Raw genomic sequence first — 26,612 nt, 5'->3', positions numbered from 1 at the left:
ACATAAATAAGAAAAACAGTACAACATTTGTTCATAAATTTGAACAAAAATGATGAAAGTTATGTATTTTGCGATATTCCTTTTATGCATGAACAGTTGCTATGGGAACGAGGCTAACACTACATTGCGGTTACTCGGGTTGCTGCCAATGAGCGGTCAAGGATGGGTCGGGGGTGGGGCGGTGCTTCTTCCGGTCAAGATGGCGCTCCATGACATCAACAATGATCCTCGGATCTTACCCGGATACAATCTAACGTACACTTACATAGACTCGATGGTGAGTGTCATTTAATGATTCAACTCTGAAACTTAGGAAGACAATTAATTTCATTTAAGGATTGATCGCATTTTCGTGCGTTTATGCTGTATTACGCAGTAGGACACGCGAGCAAATTCCATGAACGTGCTAGCGCTTCTTGGTCAATTGCTCGCATGCCCTATTGCGTTTCAAATCGATAAAATCAAGTATATTTGGCACATATAATAATCAATCAAAGAAATGGATACAAATCGTAACATAATAACGCATGGATTCGAACTTGTTGTCATTTATAAATACTTCTGTTTGGCCATTTTCGCACTAATATATATTTTTCATTATGCTTTCTATTATTTTTCTATCCATACAATCAAATTATGGCCTCACGGACTCAGTTTTGAAAATAAACGTCATATTTACCTGGTGAAAGAAGTGGTTTTTTTGCATCATAGTTAACAACTTTTCGTTAAAAGACCTATAAAATAATAAATGTTTGTCTACTTTAAGATTCGAAATACTATATATTTTTTTTTCAAAATGCAAGAAGCAATATCCTAAGAAAGAAATACAACCGGCCGTTAAGTCAGTATGCTTTATTGTTTTATCAACGTTAGCCCAAAAAGGCACGTGCACTTCTAGGGGTGGCTGTATCTCAATAAATTAAAATCTCCTTATTCTAAACATACATTGATAAAGTAGAGGTACGTTGATTGAGAAGTAATTGTACCAAGTTCCATGAAAATCGGCCAGCTTTCATTTTTCCGGACAAACAATTTCATGTACCATAAGATAAGTATGCCAGCGTATAGGATTTTATTAAAGAACTATCTTCTTGATAATAAGTATAAAACTAAACTCATCAGTCTTCTAGACACAATTATTCAACAAATCATTACACTTAAAGGTAATAACATTTAGAAATAGAATGGTTGACCTTTCAAAATACACTCCACAAACTCGCCATAGCCGTCTTAATGAATTCGAAAATAAATACAATAAATTATTCTTATATGAATCGTTATACAACAATCCGGACGATATAATTTTCGTTAATATTACCGTAGTTAAAGGCAAGTTGAATTATGATTCAGAAAAAAACAAAACAAAGGTAGTTTTTTTAATAGGGAAACCGTATTCAAAATTGTAAAAATATTGAAAAATAAAATCCTGAAAATATAGACGTTGTTAGGATTTCATTTATTCAGTTAAGATGGACGGAACCTGAATACTTTAAACTTTAGATACAAAAATTTAATGAGGAGGTGAAATTTTATAAACTTTTAGATTAATAAACATAAAACTTTAAAGACGAGGATCATAATAACCAATATAAAATGCTATTGACTTTGACTATAACGTGTATTCTAATAAGCCTAAAACAATTCGGGGGCATTTTTATGAAAACAAAAACACTACAAGAGTGTTTTAATGATTTAAGAAGAACAAGTCCTTGACTTGATGGTATTACGGTAGAGTTTTATCAAACGTTCTGACATAACATTTTAGACTTAATTGGATAATCATTTGATAACAAGTATGAATAATCAAAATCAAAGTTAAAATGTTTGCATACATATAGAAAAGGTGACGATAATATATTAACAACTTGTGACCTATTTCCCCATTGGATTATGTGTATAAAGTATAAGCAAATATTTTAAGAAAAATGTTTTCATACCTTTATATCAAGCAATATAAGTGCACATCAACAACCCTCATTGAAAATAGAATATATGTTTTAACATTACGAATAAACTTGCTCCAAAAGTTGTAATTCTAGTTGCTGACAATGTCATAACGCCTGATAATGAAGACAATAAACTTTATGATTTTGTAATTTCTTTGGAGTTGAAATAGAAATACAATTAAGCGTAAAACAGTTATTGGGAACACGCTGTAAGGTTTTGAATTTTTGGATATAATCATATGTCGCGGGGTCAATTTGCCCTGCTCTATATGTTTGTGTTAGTGTCATATGTCTACATGTATGTTTATCCAGTACACATACCTCCCAAGTCCATCTTTCTTGTGATAATCCATTTTCCTATTCTTTCATTCCTTTCAGGCATTTCAATCATTCCTATCATCCACTAATTCATATACTAATTTCACTTTCATTTTCGCTTTCACTTTCTATATTTACTAGTTAGCCTCGTGCACAACTGGTCGCGGTATTTTCCTCGTGCACAGCGCACTCATATTTTGTCGATGGAGACGTAAACATCGTTTGATAAATTTGGAAACTTTATTGTTTTATTTCTTTATAAAAATGTATTTGGATAAGTCCAGGTATGATTTATTACTATAATATACATGTTGGCATTGTGTGAATTTGTCTTGTGTGTAATTTGATGAATTTGCACTCATATGTTTTCGATGGAGACGTAAACATCGTTTGATAAATTTGGAAACTTTATTGTTTTATTTCTTCATGAAAGTGTATTTGGATTATTCCAGTCGCCCTGAGAGACGAACCATTTTCATTCGCGACACATATACAATGCAACTACATGAATTTACTATGTTGGGAAGAATTGTATCCTATTCCATATTAATTTCAATGTATAATACAAAAAATGTTCTGTTATTATTATTTATGGATTCAGTTTAAACACCACCAGTCATTCAAACAAAACACCCAAAGCTACTACAGGATAAGGAAATAAATCATATAGGGAAATACATTAATAGGAATAGTTAAATAAAGGTACTCTAATAAAGAACTATTAAAGAACCTTACATAAACGATATTTCGTCGAATTCGGTGAACATGTACTGTATTCTTAACACACTCAACAATAAACCGAATTGGATAGCGGAAGTAATTATTTTAAAACAAGCAATACCTTATTTCTGGAAAGAAACTTCTAGGTCGGATGAATATACCAATATTAAAGTCAATACAAAACTAAAAATAGTTTTACAAAAAAATAAAGTCGTTTTAGATTATATCCGCCCCTTGTTGTTTTGCCTTAAATAAAAGTTACATACACGTTAATTGTTTTTTTTCACTTATAATAAATACAATATTTTTCGTTACTGTTCAAAAACGGAGAGCACGATGACCTTGAAAATTGGCATTTTAAATATTCATAATATATAAGCAGCAAGTTTTTAGCAATAAGTATGCAATAAGTTTTACCCGAAATAATAGTTCGCAATCAAGAAGGTTATTTATATGGGAATTCACTTATTTGCGTAAATTGGCAATGTTCTCGATTATACTGATCTTTCAACAAATAATGTGGAGTTCCAAGCTTTTAAAAAGCATTTAATACAGTTGAATACCATATTTATTATTTTGACTAAATTTCGTTTTAGTGTTTCCTTTAATAAAATGAGTGAGGACCCTTTCTTTCATGCTTTTCGATGAAATATGGAGTTTTATCAGTGAAATAACAACAGTGAATTTGATATTTTCACTGCAAAACAAGGATTGAAAATATCCACTTTCAGAACTACTTTTAAAGTCCATTGTAGTTTCTTCCCCTTTATCAAAACAGAACACTTAACTTTGAACCAGAAAATGTATGCACAACTATTTTAAGAAATGTTTCACAAGTAAAAGTAAAGATATATTTGGAAATTAACAATTCTTTATTAGAAAAATAGTTATCTCGTTTTTCAAACGTTTCCTTGATCTTGAAGCTGAATGTTCGAACACTTGTTTTCAAACCAAACAAATTACAGACGAACACAACTGTTCGGACATAAATAGAATGTTATATCATCGTTCAAATGTATTTTGAAATGTTTGGCGTTGTAACACGTAATTCACACAATTTACAGATTAACTGATTTTTTTTACGCCACCCACGCCTCAAAATTTGTCAACAACCTAGCGTTTTCCTCATCATTACGTGGAAAACGACCTGTCTTCAAGCGAAACAGACTGGTCTTTGACAGTAATATGACTGAATATCCATGTACCATGAAACACATTCTAAAACTAAGAAAAATGTTTGATATCCAATGATCATCCGCAATTGTTTTGCTAACACATTCAAACTTTAAAATTTTCATTCAATAAATGGCGGCGGAGTAAGTTGGTTACGTACTCATGCTCAGCTTAAAATAAAAATGTTCTCGTACATTTTTTGAAAATAAGTGCACTTAAAAAAACTTCATTGATAACCGTTGATTATATCTTTGCACTAAAAATGATCTCTTGATCTTGTAAATCTACAGATTAGGCACGGTTGTTCTCTTTCGGTTCCAATTATTATTGTCGTTGTAGGCGTTATATAACCCCAAAATCGACTGAAATTCGTGATATATATGCAGGTATTAAAGTACAAGAAGAGTACATAAAAGAAGTGCACGAAACTGTCAAGTGGTATAAGGGTCTACCTCTCCAAGAGGTCCTGGGTTCATCCCCCATTAGGGGTAAGTTCTCGTGATCTCTCAAAATGGATATTCAGCACTGGTCTATTCCAAGGAAACGGCCTCGATCGTGATTCTTAAATCTGTCAGCTTGCGTTATAATCAGTACAAGAAAGACCATTGATGCAAAGCACCAAAGGGCGCCGTTTAATAGTTTATGCATTTGTTATATGTTGCAAAACAAGGAATGTCAAGGCCAACAAGCATATTATGGTGCATTGAACCGCATCCATGAAATTCTCACAATATTTGTAGTACTCTGCTTGACAACATAGGCAAAAGGATTGAAATTGAAGAGTTTCAAGTTGAACATTGCATTAGGGGTGGGGTACATTAATGAACACGACAGAATTAGGTTGCTTGTGCACTGTACTTTTTGTCATTGCCACCTACCCATATACCAAGTTTTATTTCAATACCATAAGTAGTTTTAAAGTAATGCTCTGGTCAAGAAAAAGCGGCAAAGGGCAATAATTATGTAATTAGCTTAAAAAGAGCTATAGTCATTGTCCACTGCACTTCCTCTCGTTGTGCTAAATACCATTGAATGATGTTTAATGAAATTCCAAAAAAGTAGTTTTCTAGTTATGCGCCGGACTGGAAAAGATACAAAGGGAATAACTCTTGCACTACGCTGAAATAGAGTTATTGTTCATGTACACTGCAGTTCTAATCATATAGGGGTCGGGGGGAACGTCACCATGCTGGAATGACAACTTGTAGGGTAGAAAAAGTTACCTCATTCATCATAAGGAAATGATATAAAATAACAATTTAACAATTTTTGTAGTACTTTAATAAACATTATCATTTCGTCTGAAAGTTGCAAACATAAATAGAACATAATTATTGAACTAAAAAGTGAACATTGTTTACTAGATGAAATGCATTTATAACATAACATGCCTTGTTTTCAGCTGTTTAATAATACTAAAATGTAATGTAAAATTGCATTAAAATCTGGTCAATGGAGTTATTATGTTAACTTCTTCATTTACATAGTAAAGAAGAGTTGAAAAATGGATGTTTTTAGTTGATATTAACACAAAAACAGCATGTGTCTTATTGGACAATGGCAAATTTTTTAAATATGATAAAAATAACGCATTCAAACTGAATATGTATCAGACTATGTATGAAAGAAATAATACTGTTTCTATTGTTCACAAAGGTTTTGAAATACAACAATGCACATATATAAGCATAAATAGGCCAAATATGCAAAAATATAATAGTAAACAATGTGTGAAAGTGATACTGAACACTTAAAATAATTTCTTTGTGCATTAAATGAATATATACCAAAAAAGCAATACTAAATCAAGTCCAAAATGTATAATAACATGAAGAACACCCCTTTATGAATATCTTCATAACAAATCAGAGTACATGTAAACAATAATCATTTATATCATTAGTATCAAATGTGTCTAGTTTAAAGTGTGTTTTCATTTGCATTAAATTACATTGTAATATATACCAGAAAAGCAATTATAAAAATCCTTAAATGTATAAGAAACTGAAGACAATAAAGAATAACACCCATTTATGAATATCTCTAAAACAAATCAGAGGTCACCTAAACAATAATCATTCATATAATTAGTATCAAATGTGTCTAGTTTTTGTGTGTCTATTCATTATCTTTAAATGAGCATCTTTAAAGTGAAACTCTTATTTGAAATTAATACATATAATTGTATTTATAACACACATCAAATTGAATGATAAAACAATAACTACTTACTAAATAATGCATTTACTGAAATATTGTTTACTGATAACAAGCTTGTGACCCTGTTTATAATAACAGAAAGCATGACAAATATAAAATGATTGGTGATTGCTAAAAGATTTACTGTGGTCTACTATAGTATCACAAGGCAGAAATACCATGTTTTATGTTCATTCTTATTAGCAAATTGAACTCAAGATCCTTCATTAGAAACATTGTTGTTGACATATATCAACCCATTAAAAAAATCAAAACAATAATACTATAATATTAATTGTGATAAGTCTTATATGGGAGTAAGAGTGCATCTTTAAAAATAGTGTGTGTTTTTTTTCTCATTTAAATAGGTAACAATTCAATTTGACAAATGAGACAAAAGTTAGGAAATAGAAGTAGTAATTGTACATAATACAAAACAACAACAAAAATTGACAAAGCTCAATATAACAGGAAATCTATATGAAAACACAAATCCTTAAAGGCCATAATTATTTAAACTGAATTAAGGTATAAGTAATACACACTTTTATAAAGCTTTTACCAACAACATAGTCTTTATCATGGAACACTATGGGACTTTTATCCAAATTTTGAAGATTTTTTTACCGTGAATTAAAAATACTTTGTCTATTATTATATTTGATTTTTTTTCCACATTATCAGAGATTATGAAATAAACACAACAGTTTCTGGTAAAATAAACTTCAGTTAACAGAAAAATTAAGCTCAACCGAACATGTTATTGATATACATGGAAAAAATCATTTTGATTGATCTTGTGAGTCTTCGGAACAGAGCAGTATTTCGATGATTGAAAATATATAGCAGTTTTATAAATTCATAAAAAATAGTTAATAATAAGACAACCTGCTGAAATCATTTTATATATTTTCTATGATGTCTAATGAACAATTAAAAAGACAATTTACCGTTCAGTTTGAAGAACATATACATAATGTCATGTAACTATACATTTTTATAACTAACAAAATGCTTTTTCTTGTTAAAATTGATAAAGCTTAATTGGACTAATTCATAAATGTAATCATTCAAATAAATGAATTTTACTAATATAATACTAACTCAGAATTCAGATTTAAAAACAATGAATGTACTTTTAAATGAATATATATATATATATATATATATATATATGTAAAGAAAGAAGAACACTAAGTAGGCAGTAATGCCCCTCCAAAAATGTCAGAGTGAAAGATCTCAACTAATGTCTTTTTAATATTATAACATGTAAACAGACTCTGTTGGTAATCGATGTCTATTTGTTTTATTTAGTCAATGGTATTCTAACATTTAGAATTTTTCACAATAATTCTTCACTCTTCAACATTTGAAGTTTGGTTTGTTCCCATGCGTTTGTACTTGTAGTGTGTGCACAGATGATAATTACTCAATGCTGAGTCAATGCTGATTTGGTTTTCATGCCCCTTCAGGTTCTTTACCCATCTAGAATGTTTAGTGCTGTAAAATAAAATAAAAAGTACTTTCTAACTAATTTGTATAGATAATAATACTGCCATACATATATACAAAATAAAATATAAACAGTTTAATATTTCTCAACATTATTTAAAAACAACAACAATAAGCTGATACATACATGTATATAATATAAAGAAAATTACTAAATTTATCAATAAAATTCATCATCACCACCACCATCACCACCTTCACCACTGGATTATTGAATACAGTGAGTTTATAAAACAACAACCACCAACTCAAATATGTTTTATATGAAATACTCACATCATCTCTATCAGATGTGACTGCCTTGTGGATAGACATGGATGTCAAATCTATCTCAATGATCCAACAAAGTATTTAATGCAGGCTGGAATTTTTCATATAATAGTAATATTCAGTCATTTTCCTGCCTGAAAGAAATTAGACTTCTGATTATCAACCAACAGAAACTACAACCGTAAAATACAAATGCACATGTATTAATTATACATTCTGCACTAATATTCGTTTTAGCCAAGAGTAAGGGCTGGTAGGCACAAATGTGTAGTTGTTGTGCATATGGTTGATAATGATTCACAACAGTATGGCGTTCAACAAGACCTACACCAAGCAAATGAATGTCGCTTGTGTCCAAGCTGTCGTGGCTTACAGCCCGAAACCATACATCATCTTTTAATACAGGTTTATTTTGAAAATATGCAGTTTATTAACAAATAATGGGTATTTTTAAGTCTAATATTTTTCTAAGATAAAACAATCAAATAAAAGATTACATACTCATATCATTTACATAAATGATCTACATAAGTACATTTAATAATATGTAACATTTATATAATGCACTAGTCAATTGTAACCACGGCCCCCCAGGATTGGGGATATGCCGGGGATAGCCGGGGGAATGGGCTGTGTTTTTACCTTTCAGGTGGCCTCGCAGTGCCGGGTGAATGCGGTGGTTTTGTCTTTGAGCAGGGAGTATGCCTAACCTATAGGCTCTCTGGGGTACGGGGGCATATGGCGAGGATTTGACCATCAGTTTGTCCCCGCAGGACGAGGATTTTACCTGGGGTTGGCTGGACCGAAAGTCAAAGTCCTAGCTATTCCTCGGACCTGGGGGGGGGGGGGCGTGGTTACAATTGACTGGTGCATTTTAAGTAGATGTAAAGTACATGTATGTAACAAGTATATTTATAGTACATGTACTGGCTAAGGTCACAAATCCGAACACTTTTTGAGGGTTTTCACAATTATCTTGGAGAGTTTTTGTTCAAGTAAGTTTAAATTGCGTATGAAACATCTTTGGTTAATGTGACAACATCTGTCGAAGTACAGTTTCACGATCTCATCAATTTCATGTCGAAAATCCTTAAATCACCCTTAAATTTATGCTTTGGAGGACACAAATACCGAACACTTGAAAAGCGCAAATACATGGTCATACAATTATAATTAATAAGTACGCTATATTAAATAAACACTTAACTGCAAAGTTAATTATTGTTTCCAATGTTTTTTAAAACATGCAATTCAAATGTAAAGCGTGATTTCTATTTATAAATACCTTGAATGTAGGTCAACATAACTGCAAAACCTAAAGATGCGCGTGCGCCCTCTGACGTCATTCGCCCATGTACTACATTTTGATCTTTAAGGTATAAACATTAAATGGCATTTTTTTAGAAAAATACTTAATAAAACAAGATGAAACTTCACAAGTGTAGTCAAGGCAAGCCTCTGTATTGATCTTGATCATCGAATAATCGATCACGGTAAACAAACGCGTGTTTTAGCCGGTGTTCGGGATGTGTGCCCTGTTCGGAAATGTACCGTCAACCAGTAGAAATATTAAAACGCTGTCTTTACATTTAGCAAATAAAAATGATTTAAGAATTCCAAAGATAAATTAAAAAACAAACATTTTTGAACACATAAACGTACACAACTACTCAAGGATACTTACATGAATAGCCCTTTGATACGAATATCCCAGTTCCATGCTGATTGTTGACATTAGTTTTTTCGACAGAAAATCTTCTCTTACGCGTATAATTCACTTATAATCCATGTTTTACTGTAATGACTCAAATTGTTAGATCGTAATCAACTGTCAGTGTGCACTTTTAATGTTTACTTATTTTAAACGTATATTCATGAAAAAACTTCACCGAATTTCCAACTATTAATCGACGATGTAGAAATTCCATTATTGACCTATGAATAGCGGGGAAATACCTTCTGGTTCTAAAAATAGCAACATCCGGATATGTGTAATGTTCTAAAAATAAAACAACTCGGGGGCAATCGTAATAAAATTTTACTAATGTCACCTTCAACACATTAACAAATAAAGTTATGTGAACATTTAATTCCAATATCGATTAAATTAAAGAAAACAGCTTACCTCATGGTTTATTAATGCAGTAAACATAACAAAACAACATGAAACATAATTATTCCCATTCACATAATTACCGGTCCACACATTTTACATTTCATTCGGAACTCCTCCGAATATTTACATTTTCGGCACATGATATTACAGGTAACCAATCGGAAAACGTAAACGAATCGGGAACAGTTATTAAACTTATTTGTCGTTCTTCCGATATAATGTTTTGAAGATAAATTGAAGACAATCTATTCAACCATAAATAGCATTTTTAACACCCATGCAATCGCCATCAATTTGCATTTTTTAATCATAATAAAATAACAGTAAAACCAAACTGTCAATCAACTTAAAAACCGCTCCTACCACTAACTAAAATAAATTCCCATTCCATAATAGGCGCGCACTTCAGTGCGGCGCCAATAAAATTAATGTTTTAAGCTGAAAGTAACCGAACTTGCATATCACACTACCAGTTTTCGAAAACAAAAATACCCTTGTTCTAGAAATAAGATAGTTTACAAGTCATTTCAAGTTTCGAGAAATTCCGTTTTGAAAGCAGCGAGTTAACTATTAATTAAATAGTTTGGGAACAAAAACTCGAAGAGGGGAGATTTCTTTCACTTCATCAATAGAGGCTAAGGCAGTAAATGATATATAAGGCGTTGAGATGACTGTTTCAGCTAATGAGTCCCTTCCCGATCTTTAAAAATAGAAAAGCAAAAAACACCGTTTGTACAAAGCTGTGTAATTGTATTTGCAAAATAGAACAAATAATATTGGTCTTTAACTTCTTGAAAACAAATATACTTAAGCCGAGTTAAGCGCAAAAATGATTTGCTCAATACAAACATAGTCCTGCCCTGAATTCAATTAAGATTTACAGTCGCTCACGTTGTCACACAATTTTGTTTTGAATCTCTGTTGCTATGAATCTCATTATCTTCAAGTTGGAACCAAATCGCATACGGTTGCTGCAATCTTTATTACTGAACGAAGGGCTAATTTAAATGTCAGTTTCATGACATTAATTCTATCTCAGTAAATTAGAACTTCGTATTCTTTGTTTCATTCTATTCTATTTCTAATTAAGTACTCTTTGACACCAATCAAAACATTCGCGAATAATCGTTATCAATAGTTGTTATCCGAAATTCAATCTTTATGGGGTTCTTGAATGCTGAGGAGTACACATCACGGCATACCTGCAAAAATACACCATTCTGAGATTTGATTTTAATATCATATTTAAAAAGCACTTGTTCATGAATTATAACATAATTGTATACATATATAGCTACGTTAACCATCACTGCAGTGACAAATCATTCAAATAAATTGTCACGTGGTCCGCTCAAATATGTATTTCCATAACTATTATTTTACAACCTTTTACTGAATTTAACTGTTGGCAACTGTGCTTGTTTTGGTAGTTTTTCATATAAATATAAATCTATATATTCAATTAATTCACAAAAACAACTATATTTCAAAAGCAATTAAATAATGTGTCCAGAGCAGCAGAAATAGTTGAATCGAAAATATTATAAATCTTAAATAATGAGTGTCTTTCCCATATCAAAATAATCAATATAAAATAAAAAAACAAAATAACTTTAACTGTTTTCTACCACGGAAAAGACATTTATGTAAGGAAATTAGTCTTTTGATATTTCTTTTTGTCGCAACTTAGAGAAACAAAAAACATTTGTAGAAAGCATTTTGCTCTGGTAATTGTATTTAAGCATGTGAAATATGGAACTATATAGGGGATCAGTTTTTCCATATTTATTTATTTTATTCATCAATATGTATCAGTTTATTTATTTTAAAATGTTTTTGACAATTACTATGATGTCATCCTACTTGAGTCATGGACGGATCTAACCGGTCTGTCCTTTAACCATTTCAAATAAACAGGCAAAACAAAATAGCGCTGTTATACTTTTTTATCATGATTATTGTATCGTGAAAACCTAATAGTGTTTGAAGTATTATAAATTGGAAACCATTATGACAATTAAATAAGGAATAAACTTATTGATTTTTTTTCAAAATTCCATATTCCTTCATTTCACAAACACACTACCTGTCTGTATTAGCAAGAATTATATAAATATCAGGAGAAGTGCGCTATTAATTTTAATCATGCATATTTAGTTTATGCAATAACATTGGCCTCAATAGTATAACCGGACACAACGTTGTGACAAGTAAGCTTTGAAAATACTACTTTATAAGAAATAATAAGTCCAATCGGTCCCCAGTGTTATAGGTGAGTGGAGGAGTGAGGTGCTGTTTTGAAAATTGTTATTGGAAAGGTAACTAATTAAATGATTTCAGTGGGATAGGTATCTTGGTCAATATAAGGTGTTCGGCTACGGCACTCGAGTTGAATCGTTGATTTTTTTAAACTGTTTTAATCTGGATAACTTAAGATGGGTTTTGGGGGTAACTGGGCCGTAGATATTAGTTCGGCTGTAAACGAGTTCAAAACGTAATTAAGTTTGGTTGTGATTTGGCCTAGTTGTCGCCTCTCAAAAAGGAAGATGACAAAACCTAGATGAGATAGACATGTCCTTGTGTGTAGGGTAAACTGATACATATTGATGATACCATAACTTTGATTTAGCACTACTAACAGTTCCCTCATGGCTATCAAAACAACCCTAGGTGTGCTTTGCCTTTATTGTTTTTGCCTTAAAAGAGTTGACCTTGACCTTATTGATGTGGATTTATCACGTACCTAGTCCTGTAGTCGTACCGAGCTTTACATGTATCCAAATGTTGTCTTCCCTACAAACGAGCAATGCACTTGAAGCTTTTAACTAATGTTAGATGAACACGAATGTATTAGTATGTATCCTGTTCATAATTATATAAATATGCCAAACAGTTAACCGAAATTGTGAGAAGTCAACACACGTCCTTAGCATATCTAAGGTATAAGCTTTTATTTCATTATTTCAGTGCAGCGAGGGTGTAGCCGTGTATCGGATGTTCCGGGAGCTAATAGCCGGTCTGCCATATCACATGGTGCTCGGGGACGGCTGCTCAACGTGCTCCGCGGCCACCGCACAAGTTTCATATCTTTGGAACCTTACTCAGGTAAGACTTTATATTACTAGTAATTTATTGAAGCTTACCTAACTCACCATATATTGCTAAATCATTTTAGCATCCTTCTCATGTATGGAACCATATATTGCTAGTTCCTTTTTGTAACTCCAATCTGTTAAGACCATAAATTAATAATTCCTTCTGGAACCTTACTCAGCTTAGGCCATATATAGCTTATCTCTTCTTAAATCCTACCAAAGCGAAATAATATTTGAGGAATTTCATCTGGAATCCTACTCAGATAAGGCCATGAATTAATATTTTCTTCTGAAACCTTACTCAGGTATAGCAATATATGTTATAGTTTCTGGTACTTACTCAGATAAAGGTCTTATGGGTGATAATTAAAAAGAAATTGATATGTTTATTTTACACATGTATACGGTATTAAATGTAAGACAAAAATAGAGCATGTGGTCTCATGTTATGTAATAGTAACTTGTAAACACGTAAAGATGGTTGCGTTTTGAATAAATAATGCCATTTATACAAAGAAATCTACAAACAATATTGTCAGGGAACATTGGTGCTTAAAACTGATGCATGTACTGTATCTATATGCCTTAACTACTATGATCAAAGGTTATTAATTATTGATCAAATCGATTAATAATCGATCATTGATCGGTATCAGAAACCGATTATCGATAGCTATGTTTCTGTCCAATTCCCAACACTAGCCACAATGGACGCCATGCGATCGTTATACAAGGTTCGAGATTAATGACGGAAACAAATCATATTGAAGATATTTACAACGATGGCAGTATTATATTTACATCTCCCTTTCAGAGTTATCAATTAAACATCTTGCAACAATCAATAAGATGCTGTTCAAATAAATATAGAAATACATGATTATATATATATTTAAAAAAAAAATTCTTGTCTTTAGATTACGCCATCAATTGTAAAAATCAACAAAATTTGTTTATTCCACTTTAGTGTATTATTGAGTCAAATATGTCAACCTGTCACTCATCCCACGTGTTAACTCATATAATGTTATACTGAAGAGGGCTCACAAAAAGCATAAATGCTTACTACTCAGTTCTGTATATGTGTATTTTAATTGCTAGTTTGACTTATTCCTGCTATCTCATGCTTACAAAAATCAACTATCAGGATAACTTTGTGATTACCTGTATAATTGCAGTTATATGTGTATTGAACGTATAATATAATCAAAATGAATACTGGCTCGACCTAATGACCTGTGAATTTGAACTTTTGATGATCTGATCATGGAAACAAGCATTTTTTCACATTTTATACGAACCATTAATTTTGCACGATGAATCGTGAAATATTTTCTATAACAAAAAACAGTGGATATTAGTCACAATGAGTGCGTTTGTACATGATTATAATGTGACTAGAATATGATAATGGCAACATTTGTTTTCTTTTAAACTTGCAACATTTGACCAATTTCGGCCATTTATACGAAGCATACACAAGATTGACAGATAATGTATTAGATCTTTCTATTTTTAGTCTGGTTTAAGGGTATCAGTGATTCCAGTGAGGCATTTTGCATGAATTAAAAACTCAGGAGGGGGCCCTGGGGGTCCGTTACATTGATGCAGCGTTCAAATAAATTCATATATCCATTCATACCGATATTCTTATTGCGAAATGTTCTACCACTTTATTGTCTATTTGAAAATTAATGCTCCGAAATGTACCCATTGAAAAGATGGCTTTCTTCCTTTAATATATTCCTCATAGAATACAATATCAACAGTATTATTTTATGAATATTTATTTATACATAAATCGTTCTGAAGTTTAGATTAAAATTCCAAAAAAATCTTTTGTACACTTGTCAAGTTGTTTTTTTCTCTGCACAGTTTCGTTAAAATTTATGCGAAAACTACAGAAACAAGCCCCGTAGCAAAAAGTTTAAACCCGGTTAAATAGCACTGGGTAAACGCCAAAGATATAGAACATAGAAACAAACAAGAGGCCACAAAGGGCCTATGCTTGTCTGGCTGGGATTTGTGTGGTCAACATCACTATTTTCGAAAAGAACCAACCTCTTACGGATATCTGAATACTGTACAAGTTTCATCGAGATAAAGTCAAAACTGAAGGCTGTATCATATTTGCAAACATGTTTTACACAATAGCATATTTTATACTATCAATGCCCATAAGCTAATCATTACAAGGCCCATTATCTATGCATGCATGGGCAGATCTGGATGGTTTTCGAAAGGAACCGAGCTCTAAAGGATATGTAGATACCCTACAAGTTTCATCAAGAAACAATCGAACCGTAGGCTGTATCGAAATTAACAAGGAAGTGTTTACAGACGCACTGATTTTTATACTATCAAGGCCCATAATCTAGGCATGCGTGGGCGAATCTGGTTTTCAAAAGGAACCAAGCTCTAATGGATATGTAGATACTGTACAAGTTTCATCGAGATTCAATCAAAACTGAAGGCTGTATCGTGTTAACAAGGAATTGTTAACAGACGCACGGACGCACATACTACATAAACATTACCTTTGGCCTTTGACCAGTAGAGCTAAAATTCACAAACAAGAAACATGGAAGCACAAAACCCCACAAACAGCACAGTGCATACATACTATTTTAAACCAGTTTGTGTGCACAAACTCACTCATATCCCTACAATCCCAAATAAATCAATAATGTAAACGTTTGAACGTAATCATATTTCCAGGTATTTCATCCAACATTTGCCCCTCAAGTTACTGCCATAATCTCGTTTAAATTAGTAAATCTTAAAATTTCTATTCAAATTTAAAAACGCTAGGTGTGTTTATCAAGGATTGTTAGGTATTGCCTTGGAGCTGTCAGTAAAATGTAAATTTACCGGGGGATTAAACCAGTGCACAAACCTCACTCTTATCCCAACAATCCCAAATAAAGAAAAAACGTAAAAGGTTAATCTTATCATAGTAAGTATGCATTTACTCGAGGAAGCTTAAAAATAAATCAATTAATAATAAACTTATAGGTAAACCCCAAGTTCTTCAATGATTAGAGGTCTAACTTTATCTGCAGACGGAGGAATACAATTCAGAGGACCTAATGCAAAAACTTTTCAAAGATACGATGCATTCAATGTTTGAAACTATGAGCATCACACACAGTAAATACATTTAAAGGTTTAAAACTGTGTGATTATAGAGTTTCATAATAAAAAGCATCATTGTACTAAGGCCGGGAACAAATAAAGAAAACATTATTAAAAGAAAAGCGACATATATTAGCCAATCTTTTCTTCCAAATAATTACCCATATACAATATTTGACGTCACATGCCAAAACACTCCGAGTCAGCCAAAAATGGTTTTAAAGATGAACATGAATTAAAAAATGTTCATAAAATCAAAGGACTGAAAGCTTATTCATGTAAGGATGCTATATTCAACCCTATATTTTGTTTCAAGAACTCATCTTTAAAGAAGTCATTTTCCTTGTTTAATTTCACGTTTTTTAACTGATATAATTTTGTATGGATTATTAAAAAGTTATGAAGCATAAACTTGTTCGTCAGAAACAGAAATTTCATAATATTTTTTCGGATTAACATGTCAATTTTATGTCACCTTAGTTTACTCCGGTCAATCCAGAAGAAATATTTCAAATAGCTTTCATGACTTTGTGAGTGCACTATAAGCAAAATGTGAAGGTTTTTAAGCCCAGCAGCCAAACAATTTACAATGACCCTGTTTAAGGAACAATACCATAACCCAATAGCCGCTAAACGAGGACACAAACATACAAAACATGCCAGATGCAAACACTAGAACATATCGTAACCATGTAAGCAAACATTGGTTTACCGCCTTGGAACGGTCAGTAAAACAGAGTTAAGTAGGGGGTTACAAACCAAAATGAACAACCGCCCTTCAAACCTTTTCATTTTAGTTATCTTACGGCTCCTCCTCGCCCATCCTATCAGACCGGAAGCGGTTCCCCAAGTTCTTTCGGATAGCGACCCCGGACCAGATGGTGAACGAGGCGAGGATTCAACTAATGCGGGAATTTAATTGGAAGAAGGTCGCCACAATCCATCAAGCGCTTGAGGTCTTCTCCGTGGTAGGTACCGTTACTTTAGTATGACATATATCGTGATGATGGCTTATCATGTTAACTTAATTTAATGTGTATTGGCACTTCCTATTACTCACTAAGAACATTTTCTGTGGTAACGCGAACATTTCGGTAATTTTCGTTTTTTTTTATATGATTGATCTCCTGTGTTAACATCAAATTAAATATACAAATAAACAATCACACGAATAGAACAAATGGGATAGACTACAAGTTATTACAAAATTAGTTTCAGCACATTCTTGAGAACGTGGAAATGAAGACATTGAATGTCAAGAACAAAGTAACAAGGAATAAAAGAAACCTGGTTGTAGTGGGAGCGGCAACGATAATTTAGAACTTATTTTGGAAACTGATAACATATCCATTCGTCCACAATAACTCATACATAAGATAATTGATATTTCAACCTTGATTGAATGTATTGGTAGCCTCTTTTTTACTAACGCTTTTCAAATTTGGGGTATTTAGTCAATACAAGACAATATTTGAGCATGTACCAACATTTTTGAAAGGTTCAACCAGTCACGTACATAGTTTAAACACGTCTTATGGCATTATTTCGTAATAATAATATATTCGTCAAAAGAACATATTATAAACCATAAATAAGACTTTTTAAATGTGTACTTTATAGAGAATATTGCTCCGCTTCCGCGAACTTAAATACAAAAATACCGGTTATACTGTCATAAAGCCGATATAAACCGAGTTACATAACACTTATTCGCAATATAGAGCATAATGATTTGGCAATAATGAGCATCATCGCTGCAATTAAACCATCTTAGTACTAACACTCATGCACTCGCAGACGACAACCGACAGATTGCATTAAGTCTTTGATAGTTTTAGGATTAAGCGCTACGAGCATGCACTCTGGCTCGAATTGAGGCCTTTGCTCAAACTATTTACCGTTTTATGTAGAAATTATATGATGTATTATAAGCAAGAAACTACAACAATTATAACTATGTACATAAGAAACTATCATTTTGTTGAAAATTATGATTATATATTTTAGGTTCAAGTTCAAAATAAGGAGTTCAAAAGTAGACGTAGTTTTATGATAAGAAATGAAACCTGGACGATACTTTGATCAAAAGTAACATTTCCTCATGATGAGAACACGAAATAGTTAATCGATCACACTAGAAGGTACTAATCAATACTTCAATGACGTAATTGGTTGGGATCATTTACGGGTGTTTTTAAAATGCTGTGCGAAAATGCTTCGAAACCAAAAAAATAAGGAACAACTGTGCGTTGAAAATGCTTGGTGGAAAAAGGTTGCATTTACTGAATGTTCCTTAAAAGAACCTCGTATTACAACTATAACGATCTTCTTTTTCTTTTGACCTAGGTCACGGACGACTTTTTCCATAGAGCTTCGGACATGAATGCCATCATAATTACCCAGGAGATTTTTGTGCACGATCCCATGTCTAGGGTCGAGAACCTGAAGGTGAGCTTCAACGAGTAGTCATTCGTCTTTCTCGATTGCATTTAACAGGTCTGGTGTAAACAGATCAGTAACAAATATTAATCATTGTATACGGGTTTTCGGTCATCAGTTGTAGGGAACATAGCCGTAGGTCAATTATCACTGTACCTTCTAGTAATAACTAAATATTACTGACCTAAGATGGTAGTGTTTAAGTTTCTTATACTATTCACAAATTAAAGCAAGTGGGAAATGGATGGAACAAAAAGGTTTCAATACAAAAAACTTCTAAAATGACGCTTTACACAATTTTTAATCATGTTGACTTTGGCAAGTAATCGTGTCGAAGAAACAATAAACATTATTACATATAGATACAGATTTTAAGCGGAAGTACTCCAATCCTGGTCTAAAAAAAGCAAATATATCGAAAAAACACACAATATTATGGCATTATCTCGACATCAAAGTAAATATACGAACATTGCATGATAAAAAATCGTAAGAAAGTAAGGACGATTGCCAAACAACAGCTAATTAAAACCTTTTTTTTTGTTTAACAAACGAATATGTAACTGTTCGCATAATAGTACATACTGGTGTTTGGAATACAAACATATATTGTAGTATTCATCATAATTATATAGATATCTTCTTTAAATGGACAGAAACGTGATGCCAGGATAATCATGACAGCGATGTATGAAGACGGAGCGAGATCATTGCTGTGTGCCGTAAGAATAGTATTATATTATGTCTTAAATTGCCGTTCATTAAAAAGGTCTTACCATTTCTTCATAATAAATGTTCAGCTTCAACAGTCGGACTTCAGAACACAGATTAAAAAAAATATTGCATTTTCAAGGTTACATCATTACATTTTCAGTATTTAACAAACCGCATAATCAAGACTTCATCAATGCGTAATCAAGGTTGCTTCATTGCAACATCAAGGTTGCATCATTGCATCATCAAGGTTGCATCATTGCATCATCAAGGTTACATCATTGCATTATGAACATCAGTATCTGAGCATCTCAGTAATAATTCAATATTTCGGATAACAGTTAATGAATCAAACGGTATGTATTTATTAAAACCAGGTGAAGAACAGCCAATCAACGTGAAAATACTTTTTTGTTGTATGAATTGTCCGTGTTGGCAATGTATTCAGAGTGAAATATAACTACTAAAATATTGAATCATTAAATACTTGCTTCCATGCATAATATTGAAAGTTCAATGCAAAATTGTTTTTTTTTTCAGTAAATGATCCGTTCTATATACAATTCTGAGAGTAATACACAGCCGGAAAAAAGTAATCAACCTTTAAGTTGCTTAACTGCAATCATTCCTCAAAAAATCTTATTTAATTCCCCATTTTATCTTGTTTTTGACTAGCTCATTCACCAAAATTGTTAACCTTTAATTGAATAAATTTAATATTTTGCCTATTAAAGGCATACAAGGTAGGTCTGTACGGCGCCAAGATCGTATGGGTGTTTGCGGGCTGGTACTCCAGTACTTTCTGGCTGGTGAAACAGGATGACATTGACTGTACTCAGGAGCAGATGGCCTTGGTTGCAGAGGGTGCCTTCTTAACTTCAGCCGTTAATTTTAACCCAAGAGAAGAGAGGGGTATTCACGGAATGACGGGTAAATTTATGTTGTTTCTTTATGCAATATATATGTAAATTATGCGCTCTGTAAATAAGACAGATGTAAGAATGTAATAAGTTAATGTGTATTTTACCACATCGTTGTTTTTTCTTCAAGCTTAATACTAATAAAAAGTAGTGTGTAAATACCACGTGATAAATTACGTCATACATGCTTCCTGTAAAAGCTATATTTTGCTTCAAATGAAGACTTTAAACAAAGTTAACTTTCCTTTTAATACACCATTTTAAATGAAACAAAGGGCAGTCTTTGCAGCTTAAAGGGCCCCGTCATAGTTTTATACCGGTGTTTGATAAGGTGATTAGTTCCATCAAACACTTCAACAAACCTGTTTCGAGGTTAATCAAATTATTATGTAATTATATCTGTTACAATAAATAAAAGTCTAAAAATGTAACAGTGACAGCCCTTTATACCTTAGACTATTTGTTCACCATTTTAAATAAAACCTACGCTACTTACAGAGTCCCGCATTTGGTAGTTTAGTTTCTTAAAACACTTCGACAAACCTTTTCACAAAACCGCCGCCTGAGGGAAAACAGTCGAAACATTATTTTGAAAACTGGTTTGTCGAAGTGTTTGAGGAAATATATCAAAATGGTGAAGAAAAAGAAAAGTTGTCTTTTTTATGTCTTCATGCGAAGCACATATTGCCATTCGATGTAGCATTTATGACGTATTTACCACGTGGTATACATACACACACTAAAAACGAGGATAAAAAGAATAACATGTATACTTATACACGGGGTTTTCCTCCGAAGTAATTCATTCAACCATACGCGATTCAATTCTAATTCTAATTCTAATTGGTTCAGTAATTTCTAATGACACTTGTTTTCATATTGGTTCAGTTGTTTCTGATAAAACATGATTTCTAATTAGTTCAGTTATTTCTTATAGCTCTTGTTTTATATTGGTTTAGTCGTTTCTGATAAAACATGATTTCTAATTAGTTCAGTTATTTCTTATAGTTCTTGTTTTATATTGGTTTAGTTGTTTCTGAAACAACATGATTTCTTATTAGTTCAGTTATTTCATATGGCTCTTGTTTTATATTGGTTTAGTCGTTTCTGATAAAACATGATTTTTAATTAGTTCAGTTATTTCTTATGGCACTTGTTTTCATATTGGTTCAGTCGTTTCTGATAAAACATAATTTCTAATTAGTTCAGTTATTTCTTATGGCACTTGTTTTATATTGGTTTAGTCGTTTCTGATAAAACATGATTTCTTATTAGTTCAGTTATTTCATATGGCTCTTGTTTTATATTGGTTTAGTCGTTTCTGATAAAACATAATTTCTAATTAGTTCAGTTATTTCATATGGCTCTTGTTTTATATTGGTTCAGTCGTTTCTGATAAAACATAATTTCTAATTAGTTCAGTTATTTCTTATGGCACTTGCTTTATATTGGTTTAGTCGTTTCTGATAAAACATGATTTCTTATTAGTTCAGTTATTTCATATGGCTCTTGTTTTATATTGGTTCAGTCGTTTCTGATAAAACATAATTTCTAATTAGTTCAGTTATTTCTTATGGCACTTGTTTTATATTGGTTTAGTCGTTTCTGATAAAACATGATTTCTAATTAGTTCAGTTATTTCTTATGGCACTTGTTTTATATTGGTTTAGTCGTTTCTGATAAAACATGATTTTTAATTAGTTCAGTTATTTCTTATGACACTTGTTTTTTTATTAGTTAAGTAACTTCTCATGACACCTTATTGTTAAGCAATAAATGTCCGCTTGCTCCGGCTTTTAGTTTTCTATAAGACCTATACTACTAATTAACAATTATGTGAACTTGATTGGACAAGAACAAGGATGCCTTGGCAGGAGACGGCGCCTTTTTAACTTCAGTCGTAAATTATAGCAGACTAGCCTGGCTCAAATCAGGCTAATATTTTTAATGTCTCAATATTGTGTAATGGTTTGGAAAAATACAACGTTGAGAGCTCTGAGTATAGGTTAGAGTTTATAAAATGTTTTTTTTTGTCGAGAAAAAGAAATCTAAGAAAGCGACCGTGGTTTCTTATTTTCAGCCGTTTTGTAGACCGTTATTCAGTCGTTTTGTTGGAACTGTTTCAGGTCGTAATGATTGACTGTATATTTGATTTAAATATATACGTCTTAAGACCTAGCTGATCTATGCTGTATTTTGTTTAAGACCACTTGTGCTCTGGTTTGGAGGGTACCTGGTACATAGAGAGCCAAATCAGTTGATATTTCAATTCTATTGATTTTACATTACTAGTGAATATATATGAAAACAATAATGAATGAATTGGCAGTTTCTGGTCAATGAACACTGATAATCTGTATTTATAAAATAGTATATTTTATTATAAAACTCGCTTAGCATAGTTGAGAGGTACCTAACAAAAAGGGAATTTGTTCAAACTTAAATGTGTTCATTAGCCAGAGTAACATGCCAGTAATGAATTTAAATGATAATGAAACATGGCTTGTTTTTAAACCAAGACAGTATATATATATTCGAAACCCTGACGTTGTTGCATAAGAAAGTAGTTAACCATCACTGAATGTTATATAGTCTTATACAATAACTGTCTGGACCAGAAATGAACTATTTGTACATAAATAATTTTAAAATACATGTTCAGGCCAGGTGGTCAGTCAGACCTTTCAGTTGTTAAGTATATTTGCTATGAAATTAAGCGTATTGAAAATATTGGTTAATACTAGACAGTATTTATGTAACTATAAGATTGTACATGAAGATGGTTGTATATACTGTTAAACAAAAATCTAAAATCAGAAACAATATGAAATTCTATAAGCATGAGAACAACATGAAGCAATATAAAATTATGAAATAATGAGATTGAATAAAAATTCTAACCGACTTAGTGTTAGCCCTTCAAATTGCAAAAATCCGCTTTACAATTAATCCGTGCGCATGTCAAAAAAATCTGTCAATCACTGCAAAATAGTGTGACGTCAATTAAATCAGCATTGACACTGAAATCGCGCCTTTGACTATGCAAACAGTAGGCGTGACTATATACGCATGCGCAGTTATATCAATTAACTTATTCATGAAAAGTCTTCAGCAATAAGTAACGATTCTTCACAAATAAGAAACTGGACATTTTAAAAATATATCGCCCCTGATTGGCTGACAATGTAGGGCAAACACTAAGCTGTTATACCTCAACTTTGGCATATTGAGTAACAGTATCACTGACCTTTTTTATCGTTAAAAAGGTCATTGTAAACTTATTGGCTACTAAGCTAGTTAATATCATTTCCAATGTAATAATTGCTGAATTTGCATAAATATTTTTTATTTCAAAACCCTGCAAACATTTTTCAGGCAACAAAACATTTTCACTGACTTCACTGAAACACATCGTGGAATGCGTCTATTTTAAATGAAATGGCATGGGATGTTCATATTTGTTTATACTAATAATCCTCGATTTCGTAAACGTTTCTTGATTTTAGAGATAAGGTTAATGCTCACTAGTTTTGTTACAAAAGCACAAGAAAAATCATTCGCTAATCATTCATTTTATGAAAGAATGTCTTAACAAAACAATATATCGTTAAATCGTGAAATTGTGAGGTGCAATTAATGAGACCACTAATAATGACTCATGCTATTCTTCTTGCCAAGAACATTTAACAATGTAGAAAATGGCTGTCTCGGAGGGAAATCGTTTGATATTCATCAAGTGAGCACTGAAAGTGATTTATTAAACACTTATCTTTATTTTAACATATGCAATTTTTCTTTTATAACAACGGTATATGTTTTACATTATGTACTGTTTCAAGCGTATGGTACTCATTCTTGATCATAATGTATTTACTATAATATATTTTAAAGCCTTTTTGAAAGATGATAGTCTTCACTGTTGTAATTACACTGATAATTGTTCGAATTGCACCAAAAAGCTTGAAAGCAAGTCATATAAGAACAATCCCCGAATGGCAGTGGTTCATAGCTAATATCAGCATAAAAATCGGCAACGGGATAACTGACAAATCTCTGTTATTAACTAATACATTTCTCCATTTTAAAAAAAAGCTTTCGATTCTGTTAATAGCGTTATGACATACGTTGTAACAACACCATGGATGGAAAATGTATTACAATAATATGTGACTGTTATTAAGGGACAAAATCATGTGTAAGGGTAAACGATATTTAAACCTCGATAAGTTAGTTACCAAACAAAGTGTAAGACAAGGTGAACATTGCCTCCTAGTTTGTTACATACATTTCCAAACGCCTTGGAACTGTCAGTAAAATGCTAACTAACTGCTCCAACGATATTGGAAGACTTATTAAGACTCTTATTATGCCCGTAATGCTTAATCAATTGGTCATGAATTTAACTATTTACTTGAATGCCTCTTTTCATGAGATGTTATCGCATTTCTTTGAAAATCAACCAAGCTCTAACAAATTATCCGTGTATCTTCAACAAATGAGTACGCCAGTATGTATATTCTCACATCGCGTGATAACGTTCCTTTATATGTTTACCCTATCCTGTTTTGTTTTTATGTCACATGGTTGAATAGCTATAAACATAAAACTTAAACATAAGTAATTTATGTATGAAATAATGAATGATAAGCTGCATGATATGGTGAAAGTGGTTATATAGTATTGGGTATACTGTGAATGATAACTATGTGTCCATTTATTTAAAATAGTTGTTGCTCGATTAGTTTTAAGCTCTGGATATTTTATGGAAAATCTACAATTTCCGTCATGTTAAAACAATCTTCAAACAACATGCCAATGAGCTTGTAAACAATATGACTTGATGTCACATGATGTAGAACAGGAATATTTAGGAAAAAATGTGTCATTCACCTTCAAAAAACAAATATTTACAGTTTCAGAATTCTTGGACCGCTACTTCAACGACCCAGGCTATAATACAGACCTTGATATGTACAAAAGTGTTGTCGGCCAGTCGTACGACCACATCTGGATTGCCGCCTTAGCACTGAACTGCACCGACTCTGAATTAACGCGTAGAGGTAATAGAGCAATGTTGGGCAAGAAGGACACGACATAAATGCATTTAGTTAACCAATGTTTATACTTATATTCAGATTTTTTTAAGTTATGCTTAGCGTTTCTTTGGTGTGACCTCAAGGCTGATACGGTTTAGAATATAACCTACATTTTCATCCAATGAAATTGCAGATGGTACTAAGCTTAATCGTTAAGATTTTCAACTTTCGCGGGTCCGTCTTCTGCCTCTCATCCAATACACACTCCTTGAGTCAGATGATGCATGGCCAATGTGTCAGTCAATGAGGGTCTATTCTTAGTCAGTTAGATTATCTGAAATAAAATACGGTCACTACGCCCATACCTAAGTTTTTACTTCAGGTAATCTAACTAATACGACAGAAGACAAAATAAAACTATAAGTATCTCCCATGGCCGAGAGTGTGGGATGTTTAGCAGAAACGAGGTTTACCGAGTTTTTCCGCTTAACAATCTGCGCGTGGGTTGGGGTGAACCTTTGTCACACGTGCGGCTATGGTATATGCTTTTTCTCCCACCTCAGTTTAAGAAAATTAAGAAAAAAATTTTTTTTTGCTAGAATTCTTTTGTGCGTAGTGGAAATAAATGCGTATGGATATGTGATAATTCGTGGTTGTCATGGATATGCGCGCAGTGATTCAGATTATGTTAATAGTCAGATCGGTCTTTAAGTAGTTCTGAGGAGAGTGAAACATTATTTATTGAAAGATGCGTGAAAACTTTTTTATGGGGACAACTGAAGCGAGAATTGATTAATAAGCATTCTAAATATTGCCACAAGACAATGTTTCTATGATGCTACAGACGACAGTCTTCAACAAAGGAGGTAATTACAATGTGATGACCATTAAAAAGGAGTTCCATACGGGTACTTGTTTTAGCATTGTCCGAGGGCAAGATAAGAATTACTAGCATGGTTAAATTTTTGGATCTACTTATCTGAGTTGGGGGAAAAATTAATCAATTTATAGACTTTCTG

The 26,612-nt window shown here is 32.3% G+C and overlaps 1 protein-coding gene across 1 annotated transcript; it reads left to right on the top strand.

Annotated features, from left to right (window-relative positions):
- The first annotated feature begins 12,689 nt into the window (after positions 1–12,689).
- LOC128227191 (gamma-aminobutyric acid type B receptor subunit 1-like) lies at positions 12,690–25,655 on the top strand. Its single transcript, XM_052937486.1, has 6 exons — positions 12,690–12,731; positions 13,222–13,359; positions 17,282–17,452; positions 18,831–18,932; positions 20,372–20,567; positions 25,471–25,655. Exons 1-6 carry the CDS (start codon positions 12,690–12,692, stop codon positions 25,653–25,655), a joined length of 834 nt encoding a protein of 277 aa, XP_052793446.1.
- The last annotated feature ends 957 nt before the right edge of the window (positions 25,656–26,612 follow it).

Source organism: Mya arenaria, chromosome 1 (assembly GCF_026914265.1).
Source record: "Mya arenaria isolate MELC-2E11 chromosome 1, ASM2691426v1".
Taxonomy (NCBI): Eukaryota; Metazoa; Mollusca; class Bivalvia; order Myida; family Myidae; genus Mya; species Mya arenaria.
Note: the sequence above shows the minus strand (reverse complement) of the source record. Positions and strands in the feature narration are given on the sequence as shown.